The 20,381-nt window shown below is 38.3% G+C and overlaps 2 protein-coding genes across 3 annotated transcripts; both read right to left on the minus strand.

Annotated features, from left to right (window-relative positions):
• Nucleotides 1–1,133: 1,133 nt before the first annotated feature.
• LOC126366960 (uncharacterized) lies at nt 1,134–14,966 on the minus strand. Its single transcript, XM_050010304.1, has 11 exons — nt 14,886–14,966; nt 14,328–14,582; nt 13,904–14,070; nt 13,263–13,311; nt 9,913–9,957; nt 9,366–9,647; nt 8,951–9,117; nt 7,827–7,874; nt 2,843–3,041; nt 2,398–2,564; nt 1,134–1,454 (listed from the first exon to the last, which is right to left on the minus strand). The coding sequence occupies exons 1-11, from the start codon at nt 14,895–14,897 to the stop codon at nt 1,385–1,387; spliced, it is 1,461 nt and encodes a 486-aa protein (XP_049866261.1). The 5' UTR covers nt 14,898–14,966; the 3' UTR covers nt 1,134–1,384.
• Nucleotides 14,967–18,024: 3,058 nt separating this feature from the next.
• On the minus strand, nt 18,025–19,477 carry LOC126367074 (DNA translocase FtsK 1-like). 2 transcript variants are annotated; one of them, XM_050010477.1, is made up of 4 exons: nt 19,450–19,477; nt 19,059–19,379; nt 18,848–18,975; nt 18,025–18,719 (listed from the first exon to the last, which is right to left on the minus strand). In XM_050010477.1, the coding sequence occupies exons 1-4, from the start codon at nt 19,459–19,461 to the stop codon at nt 18,143–18,145; spliced, it is 1,038 nt and encodes a 345-aa protein (XP_049866434.1). In that variant the 5' UTR covers nt 19,462–19,477; the 3' UTR covers nt 18,025–18,142. The 2 variants fall into 2 exon arrangements, with proteins under 2 accessions (XP_049866434.1, XP_049866433.1); XM_050010476.1 differs by having other exon boundaries at nt 18,806–18,975.
• Between the last annotated feature and the right edge of the window lie 904 nt (nt 19,478–20,381).

Below are 20,381 nucleotides of genomic sequence, written 5' to 3' on the forward strand. Positions count from 1 at the left end.
TGCGGCATGTATTTAGATTTACAGCTTTTTGAAGAAGCGTGAGTGCGAGCGGTGAAGGAAAACATCGTTAGGAAACCCACTTTCCCGAGAAAAGTGCATTTCGTAAGCATTTTCGGAGGTATGTGACCTAATCTGTATTGGACTGGTTTTCCCTTCGCGGGTTGGAAGGTCAGACAGGCAGTCGCTTCTGTAAAAAACGGGACCTGTCAAATCTGCAGGTTAGGGAAGCGGACTCTGTGAGAAACGGGATAATGCTAGGAAGATGATGGTGATGATGTGAAGAAGAAGTTTAGAGACTAGTGTGGAGTGTCACATACCTAACGTGTGACATACCTAAGTATGTCGCCTGTGGTGGATACAATGATAGGTACTGTTTTAACAGTACCTCTCTTACTTGCAACTGAGTTTGGATTTCTATAGCAAGGTCGGTGTATTTGGCAATTTTTTCAGCATGTGTCCTACACAGAATCAGAATCAGAAATTATCACGGATAAACTTGATGAAGGTCAGTGTAACATTTTTGAATTAACGTCATTTCGCAAGGTAGTAAGTAAGTTGTGAGTATTGCATACAGCTATATCTACAAGCAATGCGGTCTGATTGATTTTGTCAAATAATAGTATGTCTCGTCTGTTGAAATGAACTGTTTCGTCAGTGATGAAGGTTCTATCCTAGTATATTCTATATCTGTTGTTCTCTACTACGGCATGTGGGTTATACATATTTACAATACGGGACTTTTTCTGTGACACATTTATATTTAAAGAATAGATTTTGATGTACTTACTTACTTATTATTAGATCACAACCTAGTGCTTACATAGTAACTATTACTAAATAATTATGTTCTAATGCTCCCTGGAATACGTATCCCAATTATTTTTTTTAACTAAATGCTGCAGAGCACAGCTTCCGGATACGTTAGTTACATTGTTACAGTGGAGCAGTGCGGTGGAGTATACTCCATATCCCTTCTGGTAGATTGAGGGGAGGCCTGTGACGTAGAGGCTGTTTAAATGTATTCATGTTGATGCTTTTTGTGGGTTGCTAGATAGAATAGCCTTTTTAATTATTGTTAACCCAGTTGGGCTTCCAAATACCATACGAAAATTTACAATAAATAAAATCCGCCATAATTTTGTACTAATTTTAATGACTTTGTAAAAAACAATAGCACAAGATCACAGAAAATAAATAGACATGTTACATGTACAGTCATGAGCTATATAATGAACCCACTTTAGGACTCTGTCGCACTAGCATATTTGACATTTAGTGAGACTTACAGTTCAATTTGTCAAAAAAGTTAATGTGACATGGTGCCAAAGTGTATACATATTAATGCTCGTGACCGTACTGAAAGCTTAGGTATATAGTAGGGAGATCAATAGTGGTGGTGTTGGGAAGAGTAGACGTGGTGGCTGGGGCCAGAGTTGTGGACCACCGCGTTGAAACTGTAACAATAAATACATGTTGTTATAACAATAAAAAAAAAATATTTTAATGTTATTTCGTGTAGTGTTTTTCGGGAAAGAGATGGAAAATTCAGAGATAAATAATTATTGATACATTTCTTATGTACAAATGTATTTTGCGGTACCTACTTAAATATTTCTAACGATACTGTGCACAAGCTTGTTACAGAATTTTAAGAAATTAAAATGTAGCACTAGCAGAACTTTTTATAAATACGCGACATAACGAATCATAACGCCACAACCACTCTTCCGAAAAGATGTCGGTCAATTGGCCAAGTTACAGCGTCAAAACATTTACGTTTACAATTGTTCAACGAATCAAAACTAGTTTGGTAACAAGCTTGTTATTATAGCACCTGTTGCCGGCTCGTTGACAGACAGGGGTCGTGTGAGGTCGTTACTCACATTACCGGTTTGACCACCATATGTAGCGATACACGCACGTAAAATTACGTCTTGTTACGTATTAAGAGCTTCCTGAGAAAGCAATGTCAAATAGCAATGCAAAGTTGGTTTTGCGTCGCCGTTTTGCGCAATTGGGGGAAAGTTGCAATGTCATGTTTCATCTGTTTCTACTGATCACTGGTCAGTTTTCTAATTTATGTAATTTGTGTTTTGTAGGACATGTCGAGGCTACTTGAAGCGTAGAACGTGGCATGTACTAGATACACGCAGAAAGTTGATCAAGTTAAAGACTAATAACGGTTTGGTTTTCAGAATACTTAGGCAGTTGTTGAACGATGAAGATGCGTTTTAATTCGGTATGAATTAATTTAAATACTTTAGGCGCTATTATCAACCCTGGTTTCTGAAGTAGCAGTAATAACTTAGCAATAGGGTTGCCAAAATTATGACAATTGTATGTTTTGTTGTGTCCTTGCGATGTATGTTTGAATTGTGTGGTATTTAGTAGTCTTACCCATTGTGGTCGTCAGCGGTGTAGGAGACCTTGCGGAAGGAGCCATCAGGCTGTAGCAGGGAGTATTCTCCCTTCACCACGTCACCGTCGCGGGACTCGTGCTGGGACTTGTGGTCGCCAGTGTGGGGGTCTTCCACGGAGTAAGAGTACTGGTATTTCGGGTGGGACTGTCGAATAATTGCTTTAATTAAATACAGTTGCGGCACCCTCCACATAGCAGTGCGTGTGTGTAAGCTGAATATATAGATAGATACATTTGTAGTCAGCATGATTTTGATATTAGTTAAAGGATGATTTTTAAGTAGTTATATTCATTATATAGTAACTAGTTGCATAGAATACAATTTTACATTTCACTGTTTCACTCTACAAATCAGTCTATGTATATTTATATAGTCTCATAAAGGAATAATTACATTTATAGGTAATTCAAAAAAGTACGTACATAATAATCCTCATGACTCTCGTGACCTCCGTATCCTCCAGAGTAACCGCCGAGGTGGCCAATGGAGGCGCTAGTGTAGGCGGGGGCGGCGGCGTATGCGTGGGCGACGGGAGCAGCAGCGTATGCGTGGGCAATAGGGGCAGCTTCGTAGGCGTGGGCGATAGGGGCGGCGTGGTATGAGGGTTGTTCGTGGTGCACCACGTTGTGTTGGGAGGACACGGAGTAGCCGCCATGGCCGCCATGGCCGATCAGACCGGCCTGAGCGACGGCCGCTACGGCTCCGAGAGCAAGGATCTGAAAGGAACGAAAAACTATTAGATTAAATTTTGATTACATAGGTTCCTAACTATAAACGTCAAAAAGATTTTTTTTTCTATAAAAACATCGAAAACTTTCACACGTGTGAATATATATCACAAACAAATTCAACTTTTTTTTTAATTTAAATCAATTTTCACTTCACACACGCACTTCTGGAACTTACTTTGGCGAACATTTTTTGTGGATCGTAATGCGTGACTGACATACATTTGATAACCACCGGTGGGTTTTATAAGAATTGGCTTCGCAGTCCGGTGGGGCGTCGAGCGTCCCCGCTCCACCAAGGTCGTGGCGCTTTGTCTTCACATTCTCGCATTATATACTAGCTAATGATTGTTACTTAAAAATACGCTGTGAACCGAGATACCTCGTTATACTGGGTCAATGCGGCCCAAGATAAGCGTTATTATTGTATTCAAGTACTTGTACACTCATTTTCGCATGCGCATGTCGCAGCTAAATTTGCTAGTAATAGGCACTATGAAATAGCCTTTTCATTATTTGCTTCAAATTTATAAAAAGCTCATCTTTTTCAATGCTATTACCTACTCTCTTAATTATAAGGGCTAGTTTTCAACGTCAATTATTTACAAGTTACTGACGTTGTTATGTCGAAAGATTAGATAGTCAAGATTTGCTGGAATCGTTAAAAAGGCATTGCATATTCATGGTTTTTGTGCATGTCGCTTTATCGCCAATATCGATGAAGCAAAGATAAGAACCTGAATCTAATGCTGCAATACGTGCTGTAGGCGGTATTTTGAATGTAATCCAATAATATACGCCAATAAACTTTGGCCCTCAAGCGTCATTGTCTTGTTAAACTATAATCAGATCAGCCGTCCATCTGGTGACTTCGACCGATATAAAATGTGTATAGTAAGTTAATGGACCCAAGCATTGTATTTCCAAATATTGTGATTCAATGCCTTGAGTGAGCCCTTTGAAGTTATCTTGTATCTATCGATCGGACAAGTTATTTAGTAATGCTACAGTTTAAGTGATTGAGGGCACGACTTGTATCCATCTATCAATCTCATGGGCGCGTTGAAAAATTGCAGCTATTTCAATTTGTTTATGAGTCGTAAAATCGTAACCAACTTGATTTTCAACAGGCTACATCGTTATTGTTTGAAATCTGATTGTCTGTTAGTTTGCGTTTGTGTTTTGATTTGTGATGATAAGTATCATACTTTTCAGATAAGTAACCACTGGTAGGTACTAAACTATTCGATGATATCTTCTTCTATCGTGTGTGTTGTGAGGTGGATTACCAACCTCAGCAACCTTGGTGTCAGGGTTATTATTGAGCCGCCAAAGGCCCCTGACATGGGTCATGTAACGATTACTCACTTACATCAGTAAGTAGTAACCGGCACCAACGACTTAACGTGCCTTCCGAAGCACGGAACATCTTACTTTCGGACAATCAGGTTATCGGTCAGGAATTCGATGAAGTAGAGCGGATGAAACCGGGAAGGGGGTTTGGACTATAATTTACCTGACACCAGGGTTGATGAGGTTGGTCATCCACCTCACCACCTAAATAAGAGAAGAGAAGAGTATCTACCCACTGATGAAGAAGATAACGATATCCTTATGATGGTTGGTTTATTTCCGCTTAGGGATGGGCTTGATATCTTTTTTAATTCAAGTTTTTCATACACCAAGCCCTGCTCACCAGGGTGTGGAACAGCACCATCCATTAGCTGATCCTTACACATCACCGCTATGGTGGTGTTTTGTGCGTAGGGTGACGATCACGGGAACTTACTCGTTCTCGTGATAACCAGTCCACTTCACTACTACGAATAATAATTATTGCAAAGTCATTACTAACATAATAGATGTAATGTGTTTTGATCCGAAATGATCAATTTTTTTTACCAACCCGCAGTAGAGCAGCGTAGTGGAATATGATTCACAACTCCTCCGGTTGATTGAGGGGAGGCCTGTGCCCTGCAGTTGGACGTATATATAGGCTATATAATTATGTTTTTTTATACAGCCCATAAAAAGTCGATTCGTTTGTAAGGAATTTAAATATTTTTATGACTAAAACAATCGTGACCTGTTTAATCATTCTGCGTGATAGGTATTTGTATTCTAATGATTTCGGGTACTACATTTTGGATTCTCTTTTCCTACTTTTGCAAAACGCATCTAATTGTTCTATTTGGTTAGGCTCCGTGACGTTGTTCGGTATTTTACGATTTGTGACTTAATAGATTTTCGTGATACTCACCTGTTTTAAAGTTCCTTATGTGGTTCCAAAGAAACACTTATTTCAATTAAAAACTCCCATGTTGTCGGCACGTACTTAACATAACATAAACATAAATAGCCCATATACGTTCCACTGCTGGGCACAGGCCTCCCCTCAATCAACCGGAGGGGGTATGGAGCATACTTCACCACGCTGCTCCTCTGCGGGGTGGTGGAGGTATTTTTACGGCTAATAGCCGGGACTAACGGCTTCACGTGCCCTCCGAAGTACTGAATCCACTTATTTATTGCTTTATTTATTCATTTGTTTTGTACTTATTGTAGGAAAAAGCCTGGTGACTTCATCATGTTACTTTTCTTGAGAGTTCGTGAGAATAGAAAAAGCTGCAATTGTCTTTGGAGGTTAGCCCAGGTACAGAGAGTGAATTTGAGATCTCTTGTCACATTGTAGGTCTTATTTTTACCCGGAATGAGGTTTAGTTACTTAAAAAAATCACGCAGAATGTACGTTAAACCGTTGGTCCTGGTTACTATTTACTAATATAAGTACTTAGTCGTTACATGAGCCATGTCAGGGAATTTGGCGGCTCAATAATAACCCTGAAACCAGGTTTGCTGAGGTCGGTTCACAACCCACGCGATAGAAGAATAAAAGCAATTCATCAAATAAACAAATTTCACAAAGCAACATTGTTTTAGTAGTATAGCCCAGAATGGTAAATATGTTCTTCTCTTTTCGTAAATATATTATTTTCTATGCGTGTAAACAAAAGCGCAAAGTCGTGAGTCTCTGTAGTATTATAATATGTATTATTGTAAGAGCAGAAAGGAAATATTTTGTATCTATTTATACAACTTGTAATTCGAGCACTTAGTCAAAATATTGACTACAAATATCATATTATTCCACGCACTTCCGCAAAATAGTTTTGTCCCTCGTTCGAAACGTTTGCTATTATTATACGAATACAATCCATAAGCACTGCCTCCAAAGTAACTGCTTATTATCTACTCTTTGTTTTCTGAACAGGGCTGCCAACATTAAATTCCAAAATATAGGAACAACATTAAAATAAAGCAGGACGTTCCAAATTTGAGTATAAAAACAGATGTTTATATGCGTAAGGTCCGTTATCTTTTAATGCTCGACAGTCCGACTTCCATTGTTTAATTGTTATATTATAAAATTAAGTCTAAGTGGGTATTATTAGTTATTTAAAGTCTCTTTCCTCGCTAGTTTTCAACATCACCAGGTTTATCAAATCAAATATACTTTATTGCACATAACATCGATCCGATCGTCGTGGAGATCCTTGGGGGAGGCCTATGCCCAGCAGTAGGCGTCGTACGGCTGATGATGATGATGATGCACATAACATACAAAACTTTACTCAATTGGATGATAGATACAGTACAAGTACAATTTGTTACCATTTTTGTGTGTGTGTTATCATTATTTACTATCAAAAAAGTCTTTATTCTTTTTTTTTCTTATTTCAGATGTAAGTATTTATTTTTGTTGAAAGAACGGAAGATTTTGCAAATTTTGAACACCATTTGAAAATTCTCCGGCGGGTGGCAACCCTCATTGAGAATACCACCAAAAATAACTTTGTCCGCTAAGTTGCTCGAAATACCGGCCTAACGTACCTGTGGAATTAATGTTCACGCTTGTTACACGCCTTTTATATTCTGAGAACTATAAACAATAGGAACTGAATTTTGAAGACCTAGAATGAATAAATGTTGACGTATTTACCGTTTTTTTGTCTGAGTAGTAGTGACATATTGACACAGACAGATATTCCCGAGAAATGCGTTTCGGAGATACTTGACCTAACCTGTTTTGTGCTGGTTATCCCTTCACGGGCTGGAACATTAGATAGGCAGTTGCTTTTGTAAAAAACTGGAGCTGTCAAATTTTCAGGTTAGATAAGCGGACCCGTAAAAACAACGGCATCACGCTAGGGAGTTGATGATAGACAGAGACAGATATTACATACGCTCTAGCAGTGTGGAAAAGACAAAAAACCAGTAGAAGATAGATAGCCGCTGCAGTTGGTATTTATTAAAAAAGATGATTATGATAAATTGAAAGTCTCGGTTTTTTTTTCAACTGGTTCATTGATTAAGGAAAATTGATATGCTTGAAGCATTTATTTTTTTTAAATGCATCCCATTATTTTGTTAATGGTCTATAAGAAGAGATTGGTTTTGATAAAATTGCGCTTTTAAAATTGAGCATAGTATTGATGCAACTCATAATAAACAAATATAACATGTTGCAAAAACTACTCATAGAAATAAAAACGACAAAATATAGTGTAAAAATAATGTTTAATAAATTATTATTCATAAAGTTTTGGTTCTTTGTATATAAATATAAATTAAACAGGATTAATTTTTCGTTTCGTTCGTTCAGTAGTCGTGATGGTAAGGCTCGGGGTGGATGGACGGAGCTGAGTTGTGGACTACCGCGTTGAAACTGAAAATATAAAAAAACACATAATAAAAAAGTTGTCGTAAAAAAAAACTAAGATCTGCATATACAAATAATAGTTTATGTAACTAACTAACTAGTATAACCTACTACAAAACTAGTATGATTCTCTTAATCAGAGTTTAAAAAGGAACTCACAATTTTTTGTTACGTAGAAGTAAAAATAATTCTAGAGAGTTAATATTTTGTTTCGATTGTAGGTGCCTATTTTCGACAATACAATAGTAAATGATATCATTTAAATATTCATGGCCCGTACTTTTGACAATCTATGATTGGCAAAGGTTCACTCTGGCGTACCTTACTTATACTACTTGATTGTGGGCTATTAAAGTAAAACTGTTTGCTTTACGCCCGCTTTCAATCAGCGTAATGACTTAAGAAGGCGTTTTGAATGCAGCTTGAGTATCTGAATAGACCACGGTATCTTTGCTTTGTATCTCTGTTAAGCCCCTAATGATACCTAGCTTCCTATTGCAGGCCTTGTGATTGTAATCAACCTTACTCTGTTCTACTCTGAATTGAACACCTTTGAAATTGCTTGTAAGACATTGTTTGTTATGATTGGGCATTTATTGTAGAGCAGGTGGCTTTATCGTTTGTTTGGAGGTAATTTATGGCTGAATATTAGCTAGGTTAGGGTTACTCTAAGTTTATATACAAAGGTGTCTGCTATTTAAAGCTTGATGTACACAGACGCGTTGTTGGGAGTCATTAATGCAGAAAACACCCGTCGAAACTCTCACGAGGTACGCAGGATTTTCGCCCGCATAGAGCTTAAAACCCGGAACGTTTGTGTAATTAATCTAAAGAACATCTACTTACTAATATATGTACTATATCCTCTGCCGAAGGTTGTCTGGAAGAGATCGCTCATAGCGATAAGGCCGACTTTGCCCGCCTTAGAATAAGTTGCAATAAAGTGTTTTATTATTATTATTATGTTTGTCATTTCCATATCTCGGGCCTATGGAGTCCCGGACTTTTGGAAGGCGTGCGTGGGGTCGAAGGCAACACGTGGAAGCCTTCTTCTCTATTATTAACAGCTTTACAATGCTTACCCGTTGTGATCATCAGCGGTGTACTCGACCTTGCGCACGGAGCCGTCGGGTTGCACGAGCGAGTAGAAGCCGTGGACGACGTCGCCGTCGCGGGACTCGTGCTGCGACTTGTGATCCCCGGTGTGGGGGTCGGACACCGAGTACGCGAAGTCGTATTTGGGGTGGGCCTGGATAGTTTTGTTAGGATTACTAAATCTTCTTTGTATAATTTCCGATACGTGATGCCGAGTGCATGACAATGGCTTCATTTGCCTATTGCGCAATTTTGACATCACAGTAGATGGAGAAGATAATACGGATCGTTTAAAATGCATTTACAATTTAGAGCTTTCCGTTATGTAATGAGAATTTTAAGTCAAGGGATGGAAAAACGATAAAGAGGGGTAAACATAATGTAAATAAAAAAAGTATTTACATGCTCATCATGGCCATAACCCTCATCGTAGTGCCCATCATCGTAATGTCCATCATCGTCGTGCCCGTCGTAAGCAATGGGGGCGGCGTAAGGGGTGATGGGGGCGGCGTAGTGGGCGACGGGAGCGGCGTAAACTAGAGGGGCGGCATAGTGCGCGGGGGCAGCGAGATGCCCCAGAGGGGCGTAGTGGCCCTCGTCAAGGCGCACGATGCTCTGGGACGACACGGCGTGACCCAGGTCGTAAGCGGTGGCTGCGGCCAAAAGGGCACCGAATGCTGCGATCTGCAAATGTAAATAAATTTTAAGTAGGTAAAATAAAATTAAAATATATTCGAGGCCTTATTGCAAATGATATTATTAAAATGTAATAAAATAAAAGTAAAGCCATATTTGAGCATTAATTACAATTTGCAATACTGCAAATTGCGTTTGGTCGTATGCAATTGATTTAGCCCTCCTTTAGTAGCCTACTTTTATGAAGCGGTGATTCACCGTCACTTCAAACTTGTGAATATTTTGTTGTTATGATTATTGGTTCGGTACTCACTTTGCTGAACATTTTGCTCTGGTCAACTTTGACTGTTGATTGATACTAATAGCAATTTGTGGCGGGTTTTTATATTAAACATTTGATAAAGAACCAGTGGGGCCACCGCATGCAGACCTCGGTACGACAATGACAATGGTATAAGGTCGAATTTATCGATTTACTGAATCGCAATATATGTCACGGTATTGTACTTATTGCTTTTTGCTACGAGATAATGTCGAAAAAAAAACAGTGCAAAAAATGCTGCGGTGTATACTCGCGATGTTCATTCATGGTTTAGTGTTAATGATATTGTTGGATAATGAACAGGCCTTTCTGTTAGCTTCTTGTATTTTAAAAAATAATGTTAAATACAATTTGCAGTGTCCTTTCTAAATTAATGCTATGAGTTGGTGATCTATTTGTAACCATGTGGTTGTTCACGTTCCATAAAATATACACAAATGTTATAAAGTGATAGAATTTACAAATAATTGATCTTGCGTAGTAGGCGTCTTATAATAAACTTGGAGGACTTGTTGCTTGTTTTACTTCGTTTTTTTTTTATATAATTGATAATGTTAGGAGTCTCACCTGTCTATAAAATGCTTGAGAGATATATTTTGCAGGATGTAAGTATTTATTATTGCTTTTGCATCAAATCCTAAGGGCCCTTATAAATCGTCGGTCTCTGCAAGCGTCCTAATTATTTGAAAACCAGAATTAAGTCATTCAGAGACAAAGAAAAATAACATTTTGAACCTACCATAAATTCCTGTATTCTGGCAAATTAATTATTCTCGTTCGTCTGCTTGTCGTTTGGATGGTATTCAGATTTTTTTTTCTGAAAAGTCTTTAATATCATCTCAAATATCTCCTGTCATACATTCTAAAAACTCGTTCTAGTTTAATCAATTACATACTGACCTAAGTACTATGTAATGTAGTGTGTGTTACGTTCGATAGTAAAAGGTTTTCAGGTAATTATTTTTGTGGTCCCAATTTTCACCCGGATTGAAATTAATTGAAAGAAATCGAGGTTTTGTTGAATGTGATTTTTCTGACGCTTGCGAGGTTACGCAAATTATGGAAAAATATTAAAAGTGTTTATGTTTAATGGTGAATATTTTCATAATTATTGTTTCATTATAATTTCAATTTATAAAACTTATGCTACAACCAAACTCAATCTTATATTTTTTTTCTCATGTGTTTTTTTATTTCTTTTATCTCCACGATCTAAGTAACTAATGGTGTGTCTCACGCAGCACCTACATGAGAAATAGTGGACAATTATTAATTAGCGGTAACCAAAGCCATCAACACGTCATTTTACATGCTTTATGTACATTCCTAAACTTGATTACAACTATTGAACAGAATGGGTCGCTGAATACAACTATGATTACCAACAAAGTGACTATAGTCTTGTGTGTTACCGATTACTTCTCCAATGGGGAGCGCTGGTTCGATCTCCGGTATCGGACTTATCCCCTGGCTTCCGAATACATCCCGCTTAGGGACGGGACTGAAAAGTATCGGCGTCCGAAGGACGTAATATACGATCCCGACGACCCGATTACTCTAGCCATAGAGGCAGCCAATCAGCTCGTGACACCAAACACTCCAGGACCCCGATACCGACCCAGCCGGCGTGGTCGACGATTTCCCTCAATCAGCGCTTATCGCTATCGACCCACTAGAGCCGATTAATTCTTTCAAATATTTTTCCTCTCAGACGACGTCCTGAGCCAAGTTTCGCGTCTAACTGGGCACCCTCAGCCTGTTGTCTTAAACGTTGTACCGGGTGAGAGCCTTCAGCGCTCCCCATTTGTCCGGCCAAGTAGTTAATGCCATCTGCGGCAAATCTACAATAAGTCACGTAAAAAAAAGGTATCGGACTTGCATCAATGAGTTATTCATTTGTCATACGTGCAGATTTTGCTAACACAGTAGGTTTGACCATTAGGGCTAGCACCACCACTTCATTATTTATATACGACTATCTGTCACATTAGTTTGACAGAAAGCTCGGTAAGATATGGGTTGGTACCTACTTAGTTCATGGGATCTGACTATCCCAATTGGGAATGAAGTCGTGATGTTATGTTATGTATTTTGTGTTACTGAAAAATAAGGAAATGCTGCCTTATTGTACACATTACACAGTTAGATTCTTTATTGAAACTATATCACGATCTCTGATAGTAATATTTCACATTATGAAGTGACTGGTTTTCTCATAACTATATTTTTGCTTTTGCTTTGTGCAAAATATTAGTATATCTAGCGAATGAACTCTATATAGTAGAGAGGCAATGTGACATGTTCCTCTTTACACGTGGCTCACGCAGTAGCAAATAAATAGTTCTGTTCTGAAATGAAAAACGTGGACAGCCTAGTCAAATGGGACACTATTTGTGAAACGTGATAACGATATTTATTTGTGGATTTTTTGTAGAAATTAGAAATACATGTGTACGAGTATGACGTCATCAATAAACGTGCTCAAACGTTGTATCTAATCTTTGTTATGTAATAAAAAAAACAGATTAAAAGAAAACATGATATTGATTTTTTATCATCAAAGACTGGCTTCTTGTCTAGATTAGAATTTATAATTTATCTTTGACCGACCACGTCATCTAGTCTATTATTTATTACATTCTTACATAGATATATAAACTCACACCCATAATCTTTAATAGGATGGGCGAAACCACATGGGGTCAGAAGCAAACGTACGACCACTTTGATAATAAATTTAAAGATGGATATCTTATAAGATGGATATGTCTCCGAATGATGGGAACGGCCTCCGTGGTCCAGTAGTTTGAGCGTTGGGCTCACGATTCGGAGGGCCCGGGTTCAAATTCTGGTGGGGACAAATCACGAAAATCACTTTGTGATCCCTAGTTTGGTTATAGGACGTTGCAGGCTGGTCACCTGATTGTTCGAAAGAAAGATAATCCGTGCTGCGGAAGGCACATTAAGACGTTGGTACCACTTATGTAAGTTAGTAGTCGTTTCATGAGCCATGACAGGGGTCTTTGGCGGCTTAATAGTAACCCTGACACCAGAGTTGATGTGGTTGGTAATCCACTTCACAACCCACACGATAGAAGACGATGGATAGGGTGAGCCCTATCAACCACATCAACTCTGGTGTGGTGAGAGGTGGTCAGCTCATGGTCCGTAATAATTAATAGAAAATTATTAAATATTAGTATGAAAAGAAACATTAACATACTTTTATATATTCAATCACGCTTTATTTACATCATTCACACGTTCACATTATTTAGAAAGGTATAAATAGTTGGCACAGTCATTCAGGACAATCTGGTGACTTAGTAATGATGGTAGGCGGGGGCGGCGTGCACAGCCGGGGCGGAGTTGTGGACCACGGCGTTGAAACTGGAAAAAATAATGCACATGGATTAATATATTAAAAATATATATATTTAAAATAACCTTATAACGGGAAAATGGCATAGGAGATAGATGGCGGTTAATAGGTTGACATTTGTTCTCTGTTTATCGAAACGGTTGAAGACATAGATGAATGCTCGAAAGGCAAAGCTTACGTTTATTATGTTAATTGTTGTCATAAAAGAGAACTCTATTATTGATGTGAGATAATATGATATAATACATAAGGTTATGCCTATTTCCCGTTGGAATATCCAGAGATTAGGGAATTCCAGTTACGATGATCCTAATAAGTACATCACTTTTGCTTCTTCTATCCTTATCAAAATCTTCATGCATGTTTGCAGGCTATGGATAAGCATTCACTGCGTTACATAAGTTTTAAAAGCAGTCGTCAACACCACATCTTCGTGTCTTCAACCGCTCTTATTATTAAGCGGTTGAAGACACGAAGATGTAAAACAGCATGCACGCCAACGGGTTGTCTTAGACGTTTTACGGATACTTATGAGAAAATGTTCACCCAACACGTACTGTCTCGACAAACGTGGTCTAAAAAAATATCGGGGTAGCTTACCCGTTGTGGGCATCAGCGGTGTACTCGACCTTGCGCACGGAGCCATCAGGCTGCACGAGGGAGTAATAGCCGTGCACAGAGTCACCATCGCGGGACTCGTGCTGCGACTTGTGGTCTCCGGTGTGGGGGTCGGCCACGGAGTAGGCGAAGTCGTATTTGGGGTGAGCCTGCAAATATATAAATTATCCTGGTTAGTACATTTTTAATTTGTGCTTCAGGAGGATAATAAGAATCTTTATTCAAGATATTTATTTATGTTCTAGATAAGATGATGCATTGTCATGTAACATCGTGTGTAAAAAAAAAATGAATTAATTAGTTATAATAGACAGATTAAAACGAATAATAACGAATAATCTATTAACCAATTCAAAAATACATGAAATAAGTGTAAAATTGGGAAAACATGCATTATGTTACTTACATGCTCATCATGACCGTCGTAGTGAGCAACGGGAGCGGCGTAGTGGGCGACGGGGGCGGCGTGGACGACGGGGGCGGCGTAGTGGGCGACGGGGGCGGCGTAGTGGACGGGGGCGGCATAGTGCACGGGGGCGGCGTGCGCTAGCGGAGCATAGTGGCCCTCGTCATGACGGACGATGCTCTGGGACGACACGGCGTGACCGTGGCCGTAGAGACCGGCGTTGGCCGCAGCCAAGAGGGCGCTGAATGCTACAATCTGGAAACGTAACATGATTAATAAAAGTAATATTCTTAACAGGGTAGCTTCAGCTTGTCCTTGTTAAAAATACATATAGAAAGGGAGGTTTCTTTAAGAGCTTTTGGCTTTGAGCGCGTAGTGAGAATTGGCTTGAAAAGCATTAAAATGGTGATTTCGAAAAGCTACAGCGAATGTGAGACCTAGAAATATATATATGCAATTAACAAGTTCCCTTAGGATTAAGAGAAGAAATTAAGTTTTATGTTTCATTGAGCTTTTCTTCCACATTTTTTTTCTTACTAATACAATTGGAGCACTTACTTTGCTGAACATTTTGATATGTGTTGTTTAAGAATCGAATGTTGATTGATGTCAACGGTCCGGCATTATGGTTTTATAGTTCGTAGTCGCCACACGCATGCGCGGTGGGGCGGAGAAATGCGCGTAAGCACCTTGACTCTGTGCTTTGACACACAAGGTCGAAAGATACTAAATCGTGCGCAGTGACGTAGCTAGAACGGGGGCACCGAGCGTGGTATCGTATGTCACCCCAAGAGTGAATAGGTACTTACTGTTAAAATAAATTCAAATCAAATAAGTAAACATAAAGTAGACTCGTGTGGTTTTTCTAATCAAAGAATCTATTTGTCCGTGTAAGAGTAACGCTGGGAGGTGGGTTAACTTGTATCTAACCAAGTGGATCCAGTGATAAATTCTAAATAAACATTATAACGATTTACGTAGGTACTAAAGTTTTGATTTGTTCACGGGTGTCACCCCGAAACGCGTGATACAGTCCCTCACCTAGCTACCGCACTGAGTGTGCAGTGAACCAATATGTACGTGTAAAAACATAGTTTGTGAGTGTATACTGTATAAGTACTATTGTTTTTTTAAGTTCCTGTTACTGCTCGTTATAGGAATTGTTTAATGGTAATGAACAGGTACCTTTAATGATAGATATCTCTAATCGTGTTTGTAGATAAATTAGAAAATCCGGAATGCGGATTACTTTGACAGAGTTTATTGAGTTAAACTTAGACAGTCGTAGATGACTTAAGACAAATAACGAAATTGATGTTTACATTCAAATTTAATAAATTGCTGTTGTTTTATTTACAATATACCTAGTTGCTGAACTTTAGTAGAGCATTGATGTGGAATATATGAGAGTGGGATATATGTGCATAGTTAGTGGGACGTCATTTTTTTATTGTTTGTTTATCCCAAGACAAATTATTAATGTCTAAGTCCCATTTTGTCCAAGTTCAAAAAATATATCTTTTGTAAACTTCACTTAATGATACTTAGGTACCTAATAGTTGATTATCGAAAATTTCATCCACCTTATTTACTGTCTAGGGACGCGACCCTTAATTTACATTGACAATAGAATAAAAAACTGTTAAACAATAAATGTATAATTTGTAAGTATAATTTGCATTTGCAATAACAATTTCGTATGCCAAATAGTTGGTCACAAAGCGAAGGTAGTTGAATGTAAGATACGGAATTCCGAAATGAATAGTTCGCATGCCATATGTTAACGGATACGTTTTTAATCTGATAAACGTGAGTCGAACCTTATTGGCATATCCGGAGATAAGCCGTTGTAAAGTGTATTTAAATTTCTGACCGCAGAAGGTCATCGGCTTATGAGAGTGAGATTATGGGTGAAACTTTAATTGGCAATGGCGGGCTGATTTCCGCGACTCGATAATCAACCGACATGACAATTGAAACGGCTAGATACCAGCCAGCCAGAACAATTCCCCAAGGAAGTCCAAGGCCGTAGCCAAGTTGCAAACCATTAACAGTGGCAGTGATAAAATGTTAATCCAATATATTTTTATTAAGTACTGTAACTGTCGATTGTCATAATTGGTTGCAACTTGTTAAGAACCCTGTATACCCTTATATCTGGGGGCTCGAGAATGCCCCCGCTAAGACGCGCAAAGCGAAGCTCAAGGGCAGGGCACTACCTACCTTTTCTGGTTTGGCATTATTTACCGTAATCAAACATTATTTTAACATTTCCACAAAATAAAGGCAATTTTAAATTTGATTTGACATACGGACCAATGATACCGATTTTGTGACTGCGGAGGAAGTAGTTATAAACCGTGAAGAGCAGTCATTGCTTTTTGCAAATTTTCTTTTAGGTAAAAGTTCCATGATACAGCTGCAGCCTACATCGAAATATGTCTCGACTGAAAACTAGGTCAGGTTTAAATAGAACTGTTTTTTTTAGCTCGCGATAAATTCAAAGATACGGACAATAATAATTATGTGTTTGAATATCTAATTGTATGTTCTTTGCTTATTTTTAATCGAAGGTAACGGCTATAAAATCGGCGATGTCAGTGACTTTTAAAATGTGTTAACGTTGTAAGCTTTCTCAGTCTGCATGTAGGTATGGAGAAGTCTGTGATACGATTTAAGTACTTTTTGTTAAATAACCATTGATAATGATGGCTTTAGAACGAACACATATTGACTCATTTCATTTCATTTCATTTCATTTTCATTTGAATAAACCTATATATGGCAAGTGGATGCATGCAGATATGGTTTTTGGTTTAAATATGTGAAAATATAGAAGGAATCGTCATTATATATCTTCGAATTTAAAACTAAAAAATAGAAAGTATAGTTGTGTCTTGTGAACGTGTTTGAGGTAGATATAGGTCTATAAAATAAACTTAGCGCAATGAAGGACAATCTGCTAAATGTAACTGTGACAATAATATAGAGTTACAAGAATATGTAGCGATCTTATCTGAACAGTTTTTATGACTAAATATACAAATGACCTTGTAATCGAATTTGTTTTAAACCTACTTATTTCATGTAACAGGGTTTCATCACTTCACTGGTGTATACTGCTTGCTAGTAAGCATTTTACACTTCAGCGCTATTTTTAATGTTTTGCGCTTGAGAAAATTTTATGGTCTTTTTGTGATTACAACGCTCATTCTACTTATAATTGGTCTTTAAACATTGAGGTTCTTATCTGATGAATTATGTGTGATAACTGCTTTGATTAATTACATTTGTCTTTAAACACACCGTTTGAAAGTAGACCATATTGCTAAAGTAGACGGTGAAATAAATTGTTTAGTAGAATCGTGGTGACAGATAAATAATAATTGATTATTTTCAGTGTTGTCGTTCATTGAATAATATTATACTTAATATAAAAGATTATATAGCTTAACCTGTTTAAAAATAAATGCAATGGTATGCAATTTGCTTCAAATGAGATAGTTATCAATCAATATTAAGACTTTTAAAAGGTTTGACACGATACTGATCGATGTATTAGCAACACCCACTGATCAAATTATTCTATTGATTTCAAAATGCAACGTGATATTTCTAGGTCATTGGGAATTTATAGCTTATGAGAAAAATAATAAGAAAACTATTTATGAGACTATCACATATTAGGTATATTTTGAACACGGTGACATTTATAGCATACGAATGTAATGAAGATAAGTAACAATTACAGATGAGAATATGAAATTAAAGACTAGAAGATAATGTCAAATAAAATAATACAAATAAGAAATGGATCAACAGGGCTTAGAAGGTACAAGAATATAAGTCAGCGGAGAATTGATTCGTTGGTTCTGCTTAGCTTGTAGGCAGTTCAGAAGTTGATCATATGAAACGTAGTTAGAAGGTGGGTTGTTGGTATCAATAACAGCTGGCACCAGTTGTGGTGGTACTATAGGTTGGACAACGGGTTGCTCAGTACGCTGAGCAGTGCCCTCAAGTTTCGGTGGTTTTTCCTCTCGTACTTCGGCTTGAGTTATTTCGACACGTGGATCAGCTGCTTGCGTAGGTTTCTTTTCTGGAGCTGGTGCAGGTAATTCTTTTTGTTGCTCCTTTTTACCCTCAGTCGCTGGAGGATTTTTAGGTCCACCTTGCTCTGACTTTGGCGTCCGTGGTGGTAGCTTTTCGCTAGCTGGTCCAGGGCTGCGAGACTCTTCCTTTTTAGAGGGTTCTCCACTTTTTGCTTCCGTAAGTCCCGGTGCTTCTTTTATTGCTTCACTCTTTGGCTTACTGTCATCACAGGGTGGTGCAGCTGGGACAACTAGTGTTTTAACACTATTTTCCGGTAAGAAATTTCTTACAACCGCGTTAAACCTGAAATGAAAGCAAACGGTTTGCTTAGTTCTCTTTGTAAAGAAAATAATTTTGGAAGTAAAAAGAATGAGATGAATGTTAGATACCCTGTAGCGTCATCAGCGGTGTATTGAACTTCCCTTACATACCCATCTGGTTGAAGAAAAGAGTATTTTCCGGTTACTAGCACTCCATTACTTAGTTCCTTTTGTGCCTTGTGGTCGCCTGTATCTTCGTCAAACACTACGTATGAATATTCGTAAGGTTGAGGTGGCTCCTGGAAATATGTTTCAACGTTTATTTGTGCACTACGTTAACGATATCTATCTCTATGATAACGGTATATAATGAGTTACTTACATCTTTAGCAACTACAACAGGAGCTGCTTTATAAGCTATAAGTCCAGCTTTTGGGATTGGAGCTACCGGTTGGGCTGGTATGCAGGGTTGCACACATGGTGTCGCATAATTTGACACTTGTGGCAGAGGCAGCACTGATCCTACTGGCGCTGCTGTAAGCTGGGACAACTGAGCACTTGGATAAGCAACCACTGGTGCACCATAATTGTAATACGGGAATTGACCAGCGTCCGCTCCACTTTGCACATAAACCTTCGAAAACGAGGTCCCGTAGGCTCCATTTAACGAGTCTAAACAGCAAATCAATGCTGCAACGATTTTCTGAAACAAATAACATAGGTAATTTAGAAAATAACATTTTATTTTAATTTTCGCACGGAAACCGACTTACTGTAAGAATCATCTTTCCTGGTGATCGATGGAAGACAACTGATATTTTTTCACAAATGTGTCTCTTCTTATAAAAGGTGCTTTGTTTGACTTAATTTATGCCGTTCGGTAATACCGAAACAAACCATCAATGTCGTTTACTTGTCGTATAGAGGCAAACAATTAATATGTTAATGAGGATTTGTCTTGGAGCTGGCTGGCTCTCTGCTCTGCATTTAGAGCAGGGGGTTACAAAAACTAGGTAAATGTGGCGTAACATTAGGTTTTGTTTCAGCCGGGCCGGTGCGTTTGGACCTTGTGTAACAGGAACCGCGTGTTTTTGCTTTACCCGGACATGTCAATGCTTTCAGGTAAGCTATTCAAACTTCATATTTGAAATCACATGCAAACTTGTGAGATAATTGGGCTATATTTTATGTTTGTTTGTATTTTGAATTTGTTCAGCTTTGTTAATGAACACAAAACCACTACAGAAAACACAAAAGACCGTTCATTGTGAATCGTACGTATATCATTAGCCCCTGAGCGTATAAGTTAGCAATTCTATTATTGTACTTTTTTGCTCGTTACATACGGACAGGCGTTTAACCCTAGGATGGTAACAGGGGTGACTCAACACCCCACGCGAGCAATCACGTGCCGATTTATTGAAAATTATTAGCTATCCCGCTCTAGCATTTTGTGTATTCTTTTGTTTTACTGTCAGTCATCAGTAGCCGTTGCGCGGTGGGTGCGGCAGCACGCCAATTTCGTTCTGCAGGTATGTGTGGGGTGATGCGTCACCCCTGTTACTATTTACGTAGGTATTTTGTTTTGTTCAAAGGTGAACAAATCGGTGATATTGCTATCTACTATGCACAATAAGGAAGAAGTTAATCCCACAACGCACAAGCCAATTATAATTGAGGACTACAATGCGATATACCTTTGACA

This window comes from Pectinophora gossypiella, chromosome 5, assembly GCF_024362695.1.
Source record: "Pectinophora gossypiella chromosome 5, ilPecGoss1.1, whole genome shotgun sequence".
Lineage (NCBI taxonomy): Eukaryota > Metazoa > Arthropoda > Insecta > Lepidoptera > Gelechiidae > Pectinophora > Pectinophora gossypiella.

Coding starts and splice junctions, on each gene's coding strand:
- LOC126366960 (XM_050010304.1), bottom strand. Junction 13,312..13,903: donor ACCGCTGATGCCCACAACGG/GTAAGCTACCCC, acceptor TATTTTTTCCAG/TTTCAACGCCGTGGTCCACA. Junction 3,042..7,826: donor CCGTCCATCCACCCCGAGCC/TTACCATCACGA, acceptor CCAACACAACGT/GGTGCACCACGAACAACCCT.
- LOC126367074 (XM_050010476.1), bottom strand. Junction 18,976..19,058: donor CTGTTGTAGTTGCTAAAGAT/GTAAGTAACTCA, acceptor ACATATTTCCAG/GAGCCACCTCAACCTTACGA. Junction 18,720..18,805: donor ACCGCTGATGACGCTACAGG/GTATCTAACATT, acceptor CTTTCATTTCAG/GTTTAACGCGGTTGTAAGAA.